General features: G+C 34.9%; 3 protein-coding genes, 1 long non-coding RNA gene and 1 pseudogene across 7 annotated transcripts; all 5 read left to right on the forward strand.

Annotated features, from left to right (window-relative positions):
* Positions 1-469: 469 nt before the first annotated feature.
* On the forward strand, positions 470-6,350 carry LOC104705961 (origin of replication complex subunit 3-like). Of its 3 annotated transcripts, XR_015564098.1 has the most exons (18): positions 493-652; positions 758-973; positions 1,071-1,245; positions 1,386-1,555; positions 1,652-1,782; positions 1,955-2,228; positions 2,325-2,402; positions 2,531-2,622; positions 2,716-2,789; positions 2,937-3,027; positions 3,466-3,638; positions 3,945-4,014; positions 4,388-4,473; positions 4,770-4,859; positions 5,032-5,107; positions 5,391-5,518; positions 5,688-5,867; positions 6,112-6,350. XR_015564098.1 is itself a non-coding variant. In XM_010422069.3 (17 exons), the coding sequence occupies exons 1-17, from the start codon at positions 563-565 to the stop codon at positions 6,215-6,217; spliced, it is 2,208 nt and encodes a 735-aa protein (XP_010420371.1). In that variant the 5' UTR covers positions 470-562; the 3' UTR covers positions 6,218-6,350. The 3 variants fall into 3 exon arrangements, 1 of the variants encoding a protein (XP_010420371.1); XM_010422069.3 differs by lacking the exon at positions 2,531-2,622 and having other exon boundaries at positions 470-652; XR_015564097.1 differs by lacking the exons at positions 2,531-2,622; positions 4,770-4,859; positions 5,032-5,107; ... (1 more) ...; positions 5,688-5,867; positions 6,112-6,350 and adding an exon at positions 4,129-4,266 and having other exon boundaries at positions 490-652.
* Positions 6,351-6,599: 249 nt separating this feature from the next.
* On the forward strand, positions 6,600-7,595 carry LOC104709173 (probably inactive leucine-rich repeat receptor-like protein kinase At5g48380 pseudogene; annotated as a pseudogene). The gene has a single exon (XR_015563200.1). The product of XR_015563200.1 is annotated as a probably inactive leucine-rich repeat receptor-like protein kinase At5g48380 pseudogene (transcript).
* A 481-nt stretch (positions 7,596-8,076) lies between these two features.
* Positions 8,077-10,299, forward strand: LOC147939623 (uncharacterized). The gene is made up of 7 exons (XR_015563102.1): positions 8,077-8,485; positions 8,594-8,743; positions 9,024-9,156; positions 9,255-9,325; positions 9,429-9,494; positions 9,574-9,645; positions 9,769-10,299. It is a non-coding gene; the product is annotated as an uncharacterized LOC147939623 (long non-coding RNA).
* A 4,526-nt stretch (positions 10,300-14,825) lies between these two features.
* On the forward strand, positions 14,826-17,056 carry LOC104705962 (glycosyl hydrolase 5 family protein-like). Its single transcript, XM_087463462.1, has 4 exons — positions 14,826-15,252; positions 15,398-15,645; positions 15,942-16,456; positions 16,561-17,056. The coding sequence occupies exons 1-4, from the start codon at positions 14,854-14,856 to the stop codon at positions 16,959-16,961; spliced, it is 1,563 nt and encodes a 520-aa protein (XP_087319588.1). The 5' UTR covers positions 14,826-14,853; the 3' UTR covers positions 16,962-17,056.
* Positions 17,057-17,365: 309 nt separating this feature from the next.
* LOC104705963 (glutathione S-transferase DHAR3, chloroplastic) lies at positions 17,366-19,020 on the forward strand. Its single transcript, XM_010422071.3, has 6 exons — positions 17,366-17,660; positions 17,845-17,935; positions 18,047-18,190; positions 18,303-18,420; positions 18,523-18,663; positions 18,753-19,020. Exons 1-6 carry the CDS (start codon positions 17,465-17,467, stop codon positions 18,837-18,839), a joined length of 777 nt encoding a protein of 258 aa, XP_010420373.2. The 5' UTR covers positions 17,366-17,464; the 3' UTR covers positions 18,840-19,020.
* The last annotated feature ends 108 nt before the right edge of the window (positions 19,021-19,128 follow it).

Raw genomic sequence — 19,128 nt, forward strand, 5'->3', positions numbered from 1 at the left:
TGATTTTAAAACACAACTAATTTTATATTTTTAAAAATTGTGTATCTGAAATTTAGTTTTTTCCTTAATAATAATTTAAAGTTTTTATAAGATAATATTTCATTACCATCATCAATTATATATAATTTTTATCAAAATATATCAAATAAACCCACGCATAGCGTGGATTCAAAACCTAGTACTTTATATAATAAGATGTTTTGTTCATATATTTATTGAAAAGTAGATGTTATATTTATAAAATGTAAACAAACCAATAAACTATTTGATATGTGGTTTAACTGGTCCTACCGGTTGATCTAATGATCCGAAAGACTTCCAGTTCATCTTCCCGTCCGGTTTAAAAAACATTGCTCACACCCCAAAATTTTATTGAAAAAAAAAGAGTTAATTCAATTAAACCGGTCCAATGCCGGTCTAATCTGGTTAAGTTTTTGAGATTAACCTTCTATGGTCGGAGCACACATTTCCCGCCAAAAAGAGCGGCACGAGATACAGGCGCGTTAAAACCCTAAATTGAATCGTCGTTCTCGATTGCTCGCTCACCCAACGACATTCTCACATGGCACCCTCCGGCAACGTCGCCGATCCTCCGCCAACTTCAACCATCGATTCATTCAATTCCGGCGACACAGCAGAGAATGATATTCGGGTCCCTTTTCTGTCTCTCTCTCTCTCCGTCAAAAAATTGTTTCATCACTTCACTTGATTTTGAATTGGACATTCGATTTCGTTCTGAGTTTTTTCTTCATGGCAGCCATTTTTTGTACTCCACAAGGCTTCGTCTGGGAGTAGTCTCCATGGGAAACCAACTGGGAATGTGAAAAGCAAACGGAGGATTGAGTCACCGAATCCTAAAATTGCTAAGAGATCTGAAGTCGAAAGCGTTGAAGAGGGAGATTCCCAGTTTTTCTCAACTACACGCTTGAAAGTGTTCGACACTGTCTGGTCCAAAATCGAGAAGACAATCGAAGTCGGTCTCAATCTTTTTTTTTATATATATAAACTAAATTTCCTTCTTATGTGTTTGAATCTTCATTGGGATTTTTTTTTTTTTTTTGAAATCGCAGGATGTTCTGAGGTATTCGAATTCAAAAGTATTTAGTGGGATTCATGATTGGATACGGGAATCATTTGAATCGATCGTATCATCTGGAGCACTGAGGTTATCAGAAGCAGTTCGATCTTATCCTGTTTTAACTCAGGCTTCTTCCAAGCAATTGCTTACTGCTATGGTTCTCACCAGTAAGTCCTTGAAAAGATTAGTATCTGCACGTACTATTTGGTGATGTTTCGATGGGTTACTAAACTTCCATAGCCATTACAAGGATCTAGTTACTATTACGTCGCTTCTTCTTTTCTAGTAACTTTGTATTATTTTTTAGGGAATCTGGAAATGGTTGATGATTTATTGACATTTGAAGAACTGGAGTTGCACTTGAAGTCTCAAGGATGCCATGTTGCTAAGCTTTCATCTATGGACTTCTCAGCCAAGAGTGGCGTAGGAGGTTGCCTTAGAGTTTTGTTACGCCAGTTTGTGATGCCAACCGTAGATGTTAGTAAAATCTCCATATCTTTTTAGTTTTGTAGCCTACTTGCACAGTTACTGTATCCACTGAGTGCTTTTCTTCATAACGCGGATTTTGAACAGGTGGTTGATGTAACCATTCTCGCCTCATGGTACAGAGAAAACCAAAACCATGAGAATCCCGTGGTTATAATTGTGGATGATACAGAGAGATGTTGTGGGTCTGTCCTTTCAGATCTAATTCTTATATTGAGGTATGAATATCTTTATGCTTGCTGCGTTTACATATTTTATCATGTTGAGGTTTCCCAGCTCATTGGACTAATAAAATTTTGTTTTTCGGAAACCTTGAATTTTATTTACTTTCAACTTAGTCATCCCTATATCAAAGTGTAACTTACTCTTTCAAAATTTTCTTCTATTCAGTGAATGGGCAGTCAAAGTTCCAATTTTTCTAGTAATGGGTGTGTCCACAGCACATGATGCCCCTAGAAAGATACTATCAGTGAACGCGCTGCAGAGGCTGTGTGCTAGTAGCTTCACTCTGAGTTCTCCCGCTGAACGGATGGATGCGGTTCTCGAGGCTGTCTTTTTAAGGCCATGCTCTGGGTTCACTGTTAGCCATAAGGTGGCGCTTTTTATGAGAAGTTACTTTTTGTGCCAAGATGGAACTCTGACATCTTTTGTTAGAACTCTCAAGGTTTCTAGCCCTATCTCTTTATGCTGTATTAGGTGTCAACTTGTTCCGGATCGCTAAGTCTCTGTTGCTCATTTGGCTCTACATTTTTTTTCTCAGATAGCTTGTCTACAGCATTTCTCATTAGAGCCTTTAAGTATCATGCTCGAGCATTTTTGTCAAGATGGTATTAATCAGGTATTCCTGATGTACTTGTCTACAACCTTCTTTCTTTCTTTTTCAACAGATTCTTCAGCTTTCTCAGATATATTTGACTTCAGTTTAGTTGGTACTGCCATATCTAATATGGCGTTTTGATAATTAAGAATTTTAGCTCATGTTTCGCATATTGAGAATCGATGGATATTACAAAGAGTTCATATGTACCCCGTAACGAAATGATTGAAGATATTTGGTGGTACATTCATCTAGAGCTGTGACCTTTTTGCTGTAGATGTTTTCCCATATAACATGAATTTGCTTTGTTCTAAGGACGTTTTTTCCTGTAAAGTTGTCAGACGAAGGTAATGGACTATTGACAGAAGCAACAATGAAGCATGCCTTTCACTTGCCATCTGTGACGAGGTACATCAGAGAATTCACCATCTTTTGTGATTTTCATTTCCATATTTGTATGTTGGAAGAACTGATGGGCAGGTTTGATCCTTTTTGGAATTCATGGATTAATAGGAAATTAGATGCACTAATTTCTTCTCATAAACATTTGACTAGGAATAAAATTACTCGGAGTACTTTTGAAATGCTGCCTCAGTTTTTGTCGGACTTGCAAAGGATGCCAAATCCCTGGAGCGTAGTAGTTTTGGTGAGTCTTTTCTTACGGTTCATCATCATAGAAAGAGCAGTACATCTTACCTAACTCAGGGATGCCGTTTGTCGGTGAAAATAGTTCCTCATTTTATTAACGACTTAGATAGGAACTGTCTTGCAAAACTTGTTTTAATGATTGAAAATATTCCAATGGGCTTAACAACTTAGATAGGAAATGTTGCACTGTCAGTCCTCCGGGTGGGTATTGAGTTCTTTCCCTAAACTGCTTCCTTTTGATTTCTCGATTTAAGGCATTTTTTTATCGTTTCTCGTCACATGCCGGTTTAGCTGGACTCTGGATGCATATTATGTTTCTCCTATTGTACATGACATGACTAGAGGAAATATGAGGCAGTTCTGTTCTTCATATGATTAGAGTGCTTTCTGCTTTAGGATAAACTACTGAGCAGATTCTGTGTGTACTATTTTGCAGTGCATATATGAAGTTGGAAAGTTTGATAAACTTCGATTGCTAGACATATTCTGTGAGACACTTGACCCAGAAGCACGTTACTTGAAATATTTTTCACCTTCAGCAACTGTCAACTTTCAGAGTCACGATTCAGGACGTAGCAGTGTTATCAGACGGGTTCTGCACAAGCTCAGGTGAATTTTGTTGTAAGGAATAAATGTGAAATATCCCCCTTACAAAATAGCAGCCAAGTACTCTTAAACTTGTCAAACCGCACATAATTTTTCAGATGTATCTTAGTATACTTACACCTTGTTGCCAAATTTAGGGAACAAGATTATGAGGATTAGTTTTGGTAAATCATGTTACATCTATTTATAATTTTCTCTGTTCTCGAGTTAATAGGCCTAAATATCTTAGGTCATTGAGAGCTTGAGTTAATTATGTTTTCAAGAAGCTTGATTCAAAGTTCTGAAGCTCTTGCATTCAAAATTTCTCAGGGATCTTTCACCTTCACAGCTGTCTACCTTGTTGAAAAGTTGGGAAAATCTCACTGCGGATTTCAGTGAGGTAATAATTAACTAAGATTTAGCACCACTTTATCTTTGCTCTTAACGTGCATATTTTGTATGTGGTTTTTAACTTCATTTGTCCCGAAAAAAATTTCTGCTGTTTTCTGGTTAGTGTTCTTTCATTTCATTTGAGCTTGAGCATCTTAAACTTCGCCATGTTCCTAACATCCCTTGTGCGGAGGACTTTTGTTTGTAATCTGCTAATCTGAAAATATTGCTTGAGAGATATCACGTAAATGATCGTGAAAAGGTGAATTACTCAGCATCTTTTTAGATAGATATTGTTCATTTCTGTGATATATGTTAGCCCATCCTCAGTTTTGAATTCTCTAGATGAGTTACTAACTTGTTTCTTTGTTCCCTGCCGTTAGATGAATGACAAAGTAATGGAATTGCATCCGTTCATGAGATCCGTGGAAGCAGTAGGTCAGAGACAAGGACTTCCCAACAGCCCAAAGTAATTCTCTAGATATTGTTCTCTTTTCAAACTGAACACCATGTATGAGTTCAGATAGTTTCTCTTTTAATTTTTGATTTCTGGAAGATCGTCTTGGAAAGTCAGTCTCTTGAAATATATTCTCTTTTGTTCCCATCGTTCCTGTGTATGAGGAAACTTTGACGGGGAAACTTGGTGTCTTATTCAGCTAATATGTATTCATTACTATATACATAAGTTCATCTACTCTCGTTAATTTCTGTTGCTCATCTTAGTAACCATGTACATTGAATAAAAGTTTGACTTTGATGTGACAGAAAACATGCATCCCGAAGCCATTCAAAGCATGAAAAGGAGCTTAAAGCCATGACTGATAAGGTTGCCGCAGTCATAGAATTCATGCTAAGGTGAACTTTACTTTGTCGCTGAGTCTTTTCACCTTCAAGGAAGCAACTTGTGTTTGAACTCGACATTGCTTGTACATGGCTTCTGATTTGTCTGCCGTAGTTCAGAATTAGTCATGTCAGGTGTTTTGTACATTTTTTTATGAATTAATCACAGCATTTTTGTATGGAGCAGGGAATACATGAAGCCAGTTGAGAGTGTTCCTTTCCAAGAAATTGTATGTTTTAAGAATGTCGATATGCTTCAATCTGTAAGTCCTTACCATCCTTATTCCTCTTTTGTTCTCTTATACCTATATTACTTCAAATTGTTACAATAGATAATCAATTATTATTTTCTGCTCATGTGGCATCATTCTTTCAACTTAAAGCAATCCAGTTACAGGATCAGTTCTGAGAAAGTCTGAGCATCATTGTTTTTTTCACAGATCCATAAAAGATTGATATAGTGCTATCGCTTCTCTTGGTGCTTCAGACTTTACATTTGGCATTTTTCTCCTTTTCCCATTAGTCTGATATTTGTGTCTGTTTCAGGCTTTGCTTGGAGACCCAAGAGGCAGGATCCAATCAGATCTACTGGAATCTCACAATATCCTCCACTGTGTGTGCTGCAGCAAGAGAGGCACCAATCTGTTGCCTTCCATGCATGATACGTCGATTTTGTGAGTCGTCCTTTACCTCTATAAACTTGTATTCTCATGTTATCGCTCATGAAACAGTTCTTTTGGTATTACATATTTTTCTGGAATATGATTTTGGGAGATTCCCATTGTCCCAAACTATCTTCAAACACACATAAACTATCTTTGTTTCAATATGTTTATTAATTAGGTACACGCTGGCACAAGAGCACGCTGATGTTATTAACCTCCATGACTGGTATCAATCTTTCAAGACGATACTTATTCCCCGGAGTAGCAAAGCTAAACCAAAATCGAAGTCATCTTCAAAATCAAAGAAACGAAAGGACATGTGTGAAGAACCAGAAGCACCCACTGAAACTTTAATTCAGTATCCTTTTTTGGTATTCAGATAATGTCCTTGGAAAGGAGAAAAAAAAAGAGTAAAGCAAAGAAAAAGAAATCTCGACTTCATTTCTTAGTAGTAATTGGAAACAAGATTAGTAATCCGTGATCCGCCTATTGTCATCCTTGTTTATATGTTCATTTCGCAGGACATGTACATAAATGCAGGCAACCAGAAATTTCATAATCTGTCATAAAACTTTCGATTCCTTAACGTTTGTTTCCAACAGAGCTCGATTTTGCAGAGCTGTAATGGAGCTTCAGATAGCAGGACTTATTCGCATGCCTTCAAAAAGACGTCCAGATTTTGTGCAAAGAGTGGCTTTTGGTTCTTAGGAATAGTTTCAAACTTTCAATACTGCCTTCCATTGTAAGTGTACTTTAATCTATATGTGTTCATAACCTGTTTCCATGAATCTGTTCAGAGAAATCCGTTTATAGAGATTAGAACTGGCACAAATTATTTTTATCTGACTTATCTTAATGTAAACAAAATGGTAGTTGCCGCTGGGCGGTCAGATTCAGTTGTTAGGCTTTGTCTGACGGTCAGACTCTGACCTCCTCCAATTTAAAACTAAGACAGAACTAAGACTCGTCAACATACGTTAGCTCATTTTAAAAAAATTTCCATAGTTGACTATTAAAAACCATGGAAAAGTCTCTGTATTAAGATTCTCAAGTCTCTGTATTAAACTCCTTTTTATGGTACCTGTGACTTCGTATGTCTTTACAATTCCCCTTCTTCGAGCTTGGACTACTGTAACAACTCTCCCCTCTGCTCTAATTTCTATTGAACACTCTGAAGTCTGAACTAACAAAATGTCTATGATAACCCTGGTCACGACTTGTCTCTGTTTCGTGCTGGTGTCTAGCTCCACATGGGCAAACGAGGCCAACGTAAATTGCCTGAGGACCATAAAATCTCAAGTTGAAGATCCCAATGGATACTTATCCAGTTGGAATTTTGCCAACGAAACTGAAGGGTTTGTTTGCAAATTCAATGGTGTCAGTTGTTGGGATGAGAAAAGGGTTATGAGCATTCAACTTTCTGGTTATGGTCTCAAAGGAGGGTTTCCTCTTGGAATTAGGGAATGTTCTGATCTGACAGGTCTGGATCTTTCTAGGAACAACTTCTCTGGTCCTTTACCATCCAACATATTCTCCCTCATTCCATTTGTTACAGTTCTCGACCTCTCCTACAACCAATTCTCCGGTGAAATCCCTGCCAGCTTATCAAACATTACCTATCTGAACAATCTTATGCTTCGTCATAATCAGTTCACTGGCCAGCTTCCTCCCCAGCTAGTGTTACTTAGACGGCTCAGATGGTTCTCAGTGGCAGACAATCTTCTGACCGGCCCTGTCCCGAATTTCGAGGAATCCTTGCACATTGGACCGGAAAATTATGCTAATAACCTGGATTTGTGTGGTAAGCCTCTAGATGCTTGCGTTGATCGGGAAGGAGAAGAAGAAGAAATGATCCCGTTAGGGAAGATGGGTGCAGCAATTGGTGCGGCTTTACTTGCACCTGTAGGTGCATTCTTAGGTTGGTTCTTCTTCAATGGTAGTAAGGAGAAACAAGGAGTTATAAAAGGCCGAAACTGGATTTACCATATTGGGGACTGAAACAAATGTAAATATGTTATCATCGATGTCTCTTAATCAGTTTAATTTCGGCACACTTAATTGAAAAGAGTATTAATGCATGCTTTTATATCTACCTAAAATCTTTGAGAAAACTATGGTTTGTGTGCCCTTTAACAAAAAAAAAAAAAAAAAAACTATGGTTTGTGACATGTTATATATCAATCTTGAATCTAACTTTCCCATACACAATAAATTACCGTATTATGTTAAAAGTTATGTTTACCTCTTCTCTTTTTTTCTTTTTGTTATAACAGAACAACGGAAATTTTCAAATTATACTATTGAAAGATAAGATATATGGTTTTCTTGTTATATATAAATATAATTGGTATAGAAACTATTTTTTACTGTTACAATCTATACTTTAAAAGTAAGCTAACTCTCTCCCTCAGCTTGACACGTCAACACCCAAGAGACTGACACGTGTACTTTTCCTTCCAACAAAATAAATGAAAACAAATCTGGGCCTAATTATAATGTAGCCCATTAGTGTCAAACCACTCACAGCCCAGCTGCACAGCAAAAACTTTGGCTTCACACAAGTGCTCGACTGGTCAAATTAAAAACAAAAAACAAAAAAATAAAAGCTCGATTCAGTTTTTTTTAAAAAATCCCAAATTGTCGATCTCCTCCTCGTCTTCTTCGCTATGAAACCATGGTCCGACTTGATCAATCATGCTTCATTTCTTCTACTTCGTTCCACCATAATCCAAGTGATTCTGTTTCAAATCTTCTTAGTCTAGCCTACAATATGTTTACCGAGCACTCAACCGTCAGTCATAAAAAAAAAAAAAGGGGTTATATCAGCATGTTGTAATTTTGTCGGGGTATGTTCTATAATTCTGTAAAATCATATATGAGTGTTGTTATTTTGTTTTCGTCGCCAGCGTTTCGACCACCCTCCGCTCTGCCGTTGTCTCCGGCGTCCTTCCTTCTCTTACCTCTATCGATCTCTCTGTGAGTTTCCGATTCACTGAAACTTGTTGAGATCGTCTTTAAGCCACCTCAGCACTTAAGACTGTGCCACATGTATTCTGCAGCTCACTTTCTGTTTTCCTTTTAAAGTATAGGTTCGCCGATGACGGCTAATCCAGGAATGGCGTCGCTTGTGATGCAGCGGTGGTGCTGGGCTTCGATTCTCCTATTTCTCTCCATGTTCGTCCAATCTTCGTCAGTGATTTACTGCGGTGGTGAAGATTGCTATGCTCTCCTCGGGTTTGTATTTCTTGTTCCGCTAATCGTTTCGAAACTCAGATTTCAAAGTTCCCAATGTTTTCTCTTGATCTGTTTGCATTGTATTTGATTTGATCTTGGTCTTAATTGTTTTAAATTGCTGATTTAGATGTACTGGTTTCAGTCATCCAGATTAGAATCTGGATTCTGAATCGAAGAAACCTTTGTGAAACCGAACAAACTGAGTAGAAGCAAAAGATCATTTATTGGTTTTTGTCAGCTGACATCTGGGTTGTTCTCTTCTTATTGGTCTTTATTGCAGTTCAAACACTTCAGGTTTTGTATACTTCACTTAATAGTCCTTCACAGCTAACCAATTGGAAAAATGGTGGTGGTGATCCATGTGGAGAGTTATGGAAAGGGATTCCTTGTGAAGGCTCACCAGTTGTCACTATGTAAGATAATCAGCTTTTCAACTTTGTAAAATTTCCACTTGCATGGATTTGATTCATTCTAGAATGTCTTATGTTTGTTGTTGTCGTGATTGGAACAGAGATATATCGGATTTAGGAGTCTCTGGCACTCTTGGATACTTGCTTCCAGACTAATATCACTAAGAAAATTGTATTGTCTTTGGAATTTACTCTGTTTTTCTGTTTGTTTGATCTTTGTGTGTTTTTAAGATTTTGATTTAACAACTGTGGTTTCTCTCTCATTTTGGTTACAGGGATGTTAGTGGTAACACCATCCATGATACACTTCCATATCAATTGCCACCGAATCTCACAAGCATGTAAAGATGTGTTTGTTCTTATAGTATTTACTCACAGTGTTCACTTTCAAACTAACAGCTGAAAGAAATTGTAATGCAGATATCTGTCGAGAAACAACCTAAGTGGTAACTTTCCATATTCCATATCTGCAATGGATTCTCTTTCGTATATGTGAGTTTGCTATTATAGAACCATAGATTGTGAGAACTAGCATATTTCTTTTTTGCTAGGTATTAAACTTTGAAATGTTACTGTCTAGACATGTAAGTGACAATTCACTTTCAATGTCGACAGGAGATATCTTTGCCAATCATAAGTCACTTTCAACCTTGTAAGATCTCTTTATCATAGACTTCATAGTCATTACTGCCAGTTTCTAGGTAAAGAGAATACATTTGGATGGCTTATAAAATAATCGGTGGGTCAGTCTCAGACATGAAACTCTAGCAGAGGAGGTATCACAAAATAGTTGGCTTTGCCTTTCTTGTGCTGAAATTTGAATTTTTATGGGTCAGAAATTAGTGATATGTGGTGATGTTACGCAAGATTGTAGGCATGGCAAAGCGTGGCTGGGTGGGGAATTGTCACAACGATGGTGGGTTTTGTTCTATCATCTCTTTTCTTATTCAAATGCGTATCAGTAAAAATACATCGCTTGCTTTGTTACTTAAACGATACATACCATGTAATCCCCTTCCTTAATATATTTCCTCATATGCATCCTAAAAACTCTAGAACGTAATTTGCCTTTTGAGTGGTTCTGTAATTGGAGTGTTTGCTTGGGGTTTTCAGTTACTTATCAAAGAATTGAATCGTTTTTGGATACTTGCCTTGTGGTGAATAATTTGTTTTCCTAACATAAATATTTCAGTAAATACAACTTAGTCGTATATACGTTATCAGTAAGCTAATTAACAAGAAATTGGAAAGGGCAACATTTTAAAAAATAAACTCTTCAGAATCGAGCGTCATAACGAACGAAACGACAACCAAATTTTTTAGACGTGGGAAAAGTATTTAAGATATATAAACAAGTGCCGTGGTATTTTACGGGACAGACCATAACTGCTCAATTAACGCTTTGCCAACAAAGCTCTTTTCAAATTACCACACCCATTTAGTAACTAACATTTAAGTGACGAAAAATAATTGACACAAATTGCATAAAATCACATAATATTGTTTAATTACATATTATTAATGCTTGACTACATATATTTAAATTTATAAATTTTATATTTATATATATAATTATTAACGTTCATATGTTATTAATCTAAATTGAATATTATATTTTTAATTTTTGTTTATGATTTATTATTTTTAAATTTTCACTAACATATATTTTTACATAAATTTTTATATAATATTATATATATAATGTTTTATGTTGTAAATGCCTAAACTCCACCTAGGTATTTCTAGGCGCTAAGCATTGGGTCACCATTACTATTCTATAACTTATGTCCCATTTAGATCAAATACAGTTGTGTAACAAGTTGTTGATTTAGTAATAGTAGTTGTTGTTGCAACTGGTGCGGGTGAAAAGAAGGTGTTTGCTATTGTTGTTCCTGCGGTTGTCAAGAAGAAGGAATTGGAATCCTACTACTCCTCAAAGATCTATTGCAGAGTATGAAACATCCATTGAGACGACTCCTATTAAACAAACATAATATAAAAATCTACACAAAACATATCAGAAACAAACGTCAAAATACAAAAATACGAAACCAAAAAATAAATAACACAAACGAAAACAGTAACCCACGCGTAGCGCGGGCACCCACCTAGTTTTATATAATATGAGAAGTTTTTTTCTAATTTTTATTCAGATTGCGACATTTGGCATTTTCTTTTATTGATAAATGTCATTTTTTTTCTTAAACAAATTTATATAATTCTTAATTCTAAATAATCATACTTCTCTTATCCAGTTGGTACAACATATATATATATATATATATATATATATATATATATATATATTTTCAACCAAACATATAATTAGATTAGAAGAGGACTCCAAGATTGGTCTTTTTCGAACCTGCTGGATGATTTATCTTTGCTCAGATTATCTTTTCCCTCCTTCACCTTTATTAGGGTCCCTCGTCTGTCCAACATTAGGGTGGATTATCTTGCTCGTTTTTCGAGATCTTTACTTTCCAAAATTTCTTTTGTAATTGACATATATTTTTAAATCCACTTTTATATCTTATGTTCTTTTGTCAAACAAAATCAGATTATTTTATAATAAAATCTCATATTATATATATGATATAAAATCTAATATTCTATAACATTTACTAATAAATAACTGATATTTGATACATCTACTTTACACATTTTTCTTACATTTTATTTAATTTGTCTTTCATCCTTTAAAGTGAAAAAAACAGAGTATTTTATAATAAAAGAAAATAGTTTAAGGACATGATTATGATTATGCCTTTTATGTAATTTTATAAACCTTAATTATTACACGTTTTAACATCATATAATGTTTTCTTTTATTAATTGAGTAGGCAACAAAGTTAGTCAGTTCCACTAAAATCCTATTAAATTATGATAAATTACACAATAATAGCTTTTTCTTTCATATCAATACACATATCAACATAAAATCGATCTGTCAAGAGCATTTCAGAATTGTTGTCATGTTCAAATCATATATATATATATATATATATATATATATATATATATAAGAATATTTTCATATATGTTGATTTTTCTTGATTTTCTATCTATTTATTTCATTAGACAATTGTAAGTGACATATGAAAATCATTAAGTTTGATTATTTCTTATATGAAAATTATATTGAAATTTTATATTTAATATCATGTAGCAGGTTACAAATTGCTTTCACCATGCATTAAAGTGAGACGCGTTTTATAATTTCAATAACCATGCATTGAACTGTATTTAGTCTAATGAAAAGATTTCTGTTGCAAATATTTATGTTACAAAAGTTATGACACCAAATTCCATAATTCCCAAATTTGTAACTATCAATAAAGTATTCTGAACCTAAGAGTAACATCTATCTAACATTCAAATAGTGTACGTATATATAGCCATATGTAGACATTTACTTAAATACTTGGACTCAAATTTACTCTCAAATTATAGACCTGTTCTAACGTATCATCAACGCTGCAAGAGGAAAACAGATCGTCATGTTTCTTGATTATGAATTTATGATGGTACTCTTCTCCAATCCTCGATGATCAAAACAGAGGTTTGATGTCTAGCAAGGGGTCCTTATAATTAATCAAAATATATTTACTCTTTTTCTTCATAATCAAGATATATTTCATGTATTCTGTGTTCACAGATGAGATGAAGAGCGAAAAACATGGTCAAGTCTTTTCCAACTTTTATAGTTACGCATTTTATTTTTGGTAGAATAGTTACATAGATGCATTAACAAGGTACATTTTGTAAAATAATTTTGTGTCCCATTTTCTTAACTAAATTTGTTAACGATCAAATTACAGTTTGATATGTTATTTATTATTTTTATTTTTGTAGATTTATAGCTTAGTGAAGCTAACAGAACTGTATTATATATAAGCCATTGAATGGAATCAATGAATATTAAAAGTTCAGCTAAAGTCTTCTTAAGATACAAGAAGGTAGATTTTTTAAAAAATTTGACTAACTAAATTTTAATCAAAATTTACTCTTGGTTTTTATATATGTAGACATTGTTTCAATTTTTCTGAGGATTAGTTACACGTCTTTATTTTAGGTTTATGTGTTTGTTTTAACATCTTATCGAGAAAAGGGCCAAGCCAATTTCGGAGGATAGGCAGACTAAACAACCTTAGACCACAAATTTATATTATGTTTTATGTCCATCAAATAATATGTATATTATAATACTCACAATATGTTTTCCTCACTAAAGTCTACTCCATCCATTCCCTATTAATCCATTTTCTAGTGAAAAAAATGTTGCACAAAGAAAACACTTTTTAGGTTTTCTATATATTTTTAATAAGTAATTAATGACAAATTGTAAACTTAAAAAAAACTGAATATTATTGGTTGAAATTTGTTAATCACAAAAAAAATAATGCAATTAAATTCAGTTCTTAATATGTTTGAAAATCCTAAAATATGGAGTAATCAGGAACATAGGGAGTATTGTACTCTAATACAACCATTTAATACAGTCCCACATAAATTTTAAACTAATGTATTTTTAAAAAATTTCAGTGATAAACGGAAAGAAGGTCGGACTATGATTTGTGACAACATTTTCATTTTTTGGATGAAAGGGATATTGTTTCATATTACAATATTGGCCAGGCTGGATTGTGGAGAATCACTATCCATGAAGATGGAGGCATATCAAAAGCATTTCAAACGTTTGGACCAAGCAAAATAAAAGTTAATTATACAGAGGTAAAGTGAGTCGTAAAAAAGCAAGCAATGAAAAAAATGGTACATCAATACTCCATAATATAAAATTTATAAAAGTCAAATACTTTATTTATGAAATCATTCACAAAACAAAAAAGGTTGAGGCAAGTTAATTCAAGAGTGATGGAGAGATAATGTTTAGTATGTTTAGTATTTGGAGTTTTGGGTTTATAATTTATTTATTTTGTATATATATATATATATAAATATATTATTGAAAATGGTTTACAAGAGAATGTATTTCTTTTAAAATTATTTATTGTTAAGTATTACTTTTAGATGATGAAAGTAAAATTAATATATAGAACAACATTAAATTATCTATCAAAGTAATTATATAGTAAGGTCTTACCATTTTCTTTTTAGTCTACTTATCAGTTTTTTTCCAAAAAACAAAAATGTAAATAAATATAATTTATCTTAATTACTTAACGAAAATACCAAATTAAATTGATTTTGCGGTAGCTAAAACAATGGTCCTAATATAATAGTAACATATTATTTAAATATTTTCAATAATACTGTGTAGTTAACGTTTTTCTCAATCTCAAAATGACTGTTTTATGAAACATTATATAACAAATATATATTAAAATACTATAGTTAAACCGTAATATTATAAAAATTATTATCAAGACAGATATTAACAATTACATATAAACTTGGATAGAAACTTTCATTCTTTATTTCAAATTAATAATGCATAGATAAACAAGTATATTGAAAATTCTCGAGAAATAAACACCTTAGATTGGTAACTACATTATCTGTTGATTATTGTTTTTCCCCTACGGTTAATTCTACCCTACGGTTAATTCTATCAGTTTTTCATTATTTCTTTAGTTGGAAAAAAAACCAGAAACAAAACTAACTTCTTTGCAGTATAAATTACGAACCAAATTCAAATTCCAAACAATCAAAATAAAAGAAACAAAGAACACACAAGAAATGGCGAGATCCTTGTATATTTGTTTATTCTTCTTATTCATTTCTTCGACATCAAAGCTAACCACAAGCTATCCTCTCTCCACAAAGTCTCGATGGATCGTGGACGAGAAAGGCCAAAGGGTGAAACTAGCTTGCGTGAACTGGCCGGCTCATCTCCAGCCTACGGTAGCTGAAGGGCTAAGCAAACAAACATTAGACTCCATCTCCAAGAAGATTGTCTCAATGGGATTTAACTGCGTTAGGCTCACTTGGCCTCTTGATTTGATGACTAACAACACATTGGCCCTTAAGGTTACTGTTAAACAGTCTTTCGAAAGCTTTAAGTTGTTTGAAGATGTTCGTGGGATTCAGACTCACAATCCCAAAATCATTAATCTCCCCCTTCTCAACGCATTCCAGGTAAATATAGTGTTTAAGTATACCCCGCCCGTTATTAAATATTGTCAGACCGGTTTATATATGTTCATTAGATGAACTATCTAAACGTGAACTAATTTGAATCAATAACAAATAATATGCTATTATTGTTTTTTTTTGTCATCAGGAAGTGGTATCGAACCTAGGACAAAACGGAGTGATGGTGATACTAGATAACCACTTGACAACCCCAGGCTGGTGCTGTGGCGAGAATGACCTCGACGCCTTCTTCGGCTACCCTAACTTTGATCCCAAAGTCTGGGCCAATGGCTTGAGCAAGATGGCTACTCTGTTCAAAAGTGCCACTAACGTCGTTGGTGTGAGCCTTAGGAACGAGCCACGTGGCACTAGAGATTACCCTGACCTCTGGTTCAGGTACGTACATTTTATACCAAACTTTGTTTCCACTGAGAATATATATAACAACTTACCTACGTAAAATGAAAAAACCTATATATATTTTTGAATAATTTTTGATTTCATTTTTAAAATTACTTATTAACCTTAACACATGCTGATCAGCAATAATTTTACATAAATATGTTTGGATTCACGTTGTTATACATACATTCAAAATTTCACCATTCCCTATTGTTTCTATAACATTGTTCACGTACGTTTACATGGTCGTAACTAATTGCATATGCATGCGTGTTAATGGTAACGTGAAGGCATATGCCACAAGGAGCAGAAGCAGTGCACGCCGCAAACCCTAAATTACTAGTCATCCTCTCCGGCATCGACTTCGACACAAACCTCTCTTTCCTCCGTGACCGTTTCTTCAACGTAAGCTTCACCGACAAACTTGTCTTCGAGCTCCACTGGTACAGCTTCTCCGACGGCGGAGATTCGTGGAAAAAATACAACTCTAACGATTTCTGCGCCAAAATCATCTCAAAAGTTACACACAACGGAGGATTCTTAGTAGGGAGAGGCTTTCCTTTGATCTTGAGCGAGTTTGGGACTGACGAGGGAGGCGGTGACATCAGCGGGAACCGGTATATGAATTGTTTGGTGGCTTGGGCGGCTCAGAATGATTTGGATTGGGCGTTAACCGGAGATTATTACTTGAGAAATGGTAAAACAGATATGGCTGAGACTTATGGTATCTTGGATGCGAATTGGAAAGACGTGAGAAACGCTACTTACTTACAGAAACTCTCTGGAATCCAACAACCCTTTAGAGGCAAGAATCGTAAATGTTATAAATGTTTAAAGATTCTATAATTAATTAAAACATTATAAATCTGGAAATCTAAATACACCGAACCTTGATGTATATGCATGCAGGACCTGGATTACAATCCAAGAACGTTCTCTTCCATCCATCATCTGGACTCTGCGTCACCAATAATCCCTCAGACAAAACACCCACACTTCGATTAGGACCATGCCCTAAAGCCGACACATGTGCGTTCAACACCAACGAAGGCATTCTTTGGGTCAATAAAATGTGCGTGAAAACTCCGAGTTTTGCTGGACAAAAGGTGGAGCTTGGAGTTGGCACTAACTGTTCAAAGCTGGGACAAATCGCAGCTACCAAGATGCATTTGTCGTTCAGTACAAGTAATGGTTTGTTGCTATGTCTTGACGTGGACGAACGTGACAACAGCGTCGTCGTTAACCCTTGCAAGTGTTTGACCAAGGATGCTTCGTGTGATCCAGCTAGCCAATGGTTCAAAGTTCTTTAAATTCTCTATATTTTCTATACGTTTTATTATTGAGATAATGTAATTGGAATCATCAAGACTACGAATACGATCGAGCATTTTCATCCTTATATATATTAGTACTTCATCTTATCCTTGGAAATAAAATTTCTGACTCCCCTTGAAACTTTGATGTCATAGATACTCAAATTACTGTTTTTATATATATATATATATATATATATATATATATATATATATATATATAAATTGGTAAGCACTCTACTAATTATAGCTTAATCACCACCACAAGCATTTGGAAAAATACAAACATTAGTGTTAAGAAAAACTTGTTCCTTTAGTGGGCTACTGAGATTGAATAACAAATGGGCTGAAAATTGAAGAGGTTGAGGCCCATTATAATCGCTGCTCGACATGTAATATATGTCCACGTGTCAGTCAAGTTAGCCACTGAGAAATTTCCAGATTATCTGAGTCATTGAGTCATCTGACTTAAGTTGGATTTTGACCAGAAAAAAATAATAATGATAAGCCTTAGGTTTCAACCCTGCACCACCGGCGTTTTATCGGCGTCCGTCAGCCGCGCCGGTTTTATCAAGCGGTGCGGTTCAACTAAACCGGCAAAAACCGTTCGTCGGTTCGGAACGATGGCAATGGCGGCGAGTCCTCTCGAAATCTGCGTTAAAGCATCTATCACCACACCAAACAAGCTCGGAGACTGTTAGCTCTCTCTCGTCGTTAACTTTGAAATGTGGACAATATTAAGCTTCAATTTGATCCCTCTTTCACTCGATTTCGAAATGTGTTTGTTATTTATTTCAACTTAGGCTAGTCGTCGATGGTGGTTTTTGGTTTAGTTTCTTCGTAGTGAGCTGATTATATATTGCATAAATCTTGTTGATAGGCCCTTTTTGCCAAAGGGTGTTACTGACTATGGAGGAGAAGAATGTCCCTTATGACATGAAAATGGTGGACTTGAGTAACAAGCCAGAATGGTGAATACGCTTTGAGACTCTTTCCTTTTATCATGACTCTTGATTAATGGCAGTGATTGATTCCTTTTAGTATTTTCTTGATGTGCTGTCTTCTTGTTTTGATGATTATAGGTTCTTGAAAATTAGTCAAGAAGGGAAAGTACCAGTGGTGAAGTTTGATGAGAAATGGGTTCCAGATTCTGATGTTATAACACAGGCTTTGGAAGACAAGTATCCTGAACCTCCTCTTGCTACCCCACCTGAAAAGGCTTCAGTGTAAGCCAATCCCTTTTCTTTTTGTTTTCTCTGAGCCTTATGATGCCGTGTACTTGTTACTCTGCATATTTCCAATCAAGAATTTGCGTTTAAGCTATGTTTATGTGTGCAGTGGGTCGAAGATCTTTTCCACATTTATCGGTTTTCTCAAGAGCAAAGATTCAGGAGATGGAACTGAGCAAGTTTTCTTAGATGAGCTTAGTGCATTCAACGATTATCTCAAGGAAAATGTAAGCTCTTTTGTTTTGTAGGTCTTGATCTCTTGCATGACTAGTCTTCGATTATGAGCGAAACATTAATAATCACCGCTATATCTTCCTTAACTGTGAAAGGGCCCCTTCATAAACGGAGAGAAGATTTCAGCAGCAGATTTGTCCTTGGCACCAAAGTTATACCACATGAAGATTGCATTGGGACATTACAAGAACTGGTCTGTTCCAGATTCACTTTCTTTCGTTATATCCTACATGGAGGTAAATTATCTGAAAACCCTCATTCTCTTCTCTTTCGATCATATCTTTTTCATTCGGTTTAACCAATCGAGTTATAATGGTATTTACAGAATGTTTTCTCGAAGGAATCATTCACGAACACACAAGCGCAAACAGAGGATGTAATTGCTGGTTGGAGACCAAAGGTGATGGGTTAAGAGCTATATATATAGAAGTTGGACCATAAGAGATCATCATCATCTTTTACTAAATGTAAAAAAACCATAATAATCATATCTTCGGCAAATGTTACCTATAAGGTATAATACATATACATTGCTTATATAGTGAGAACTATATTGTATCATAGTGGGTGAAGCTTTGATTGTACCGACCAAATTCACTATCACAAGTCAGAAGTATGAAATTAGCCAACGATAGTAAACTTGTCGATAATGTTTGCAAATAGACCATTAAAAACGGTTACAATTACAGAATTGCCCTTCC

Source organism: Camelina sativa, chromosome 8, assembly GCF_030686135.1.
Source record: "Camelina sativa cultivar CO46 ecotype springtype chromosome 8, ASM3068613v1".
NCBI lineage: Eukaryota > Viridiplantae > Streptophyta > Magnoliopsida > Brassicales > Brassicaceae > Camelina > Camelina sativa.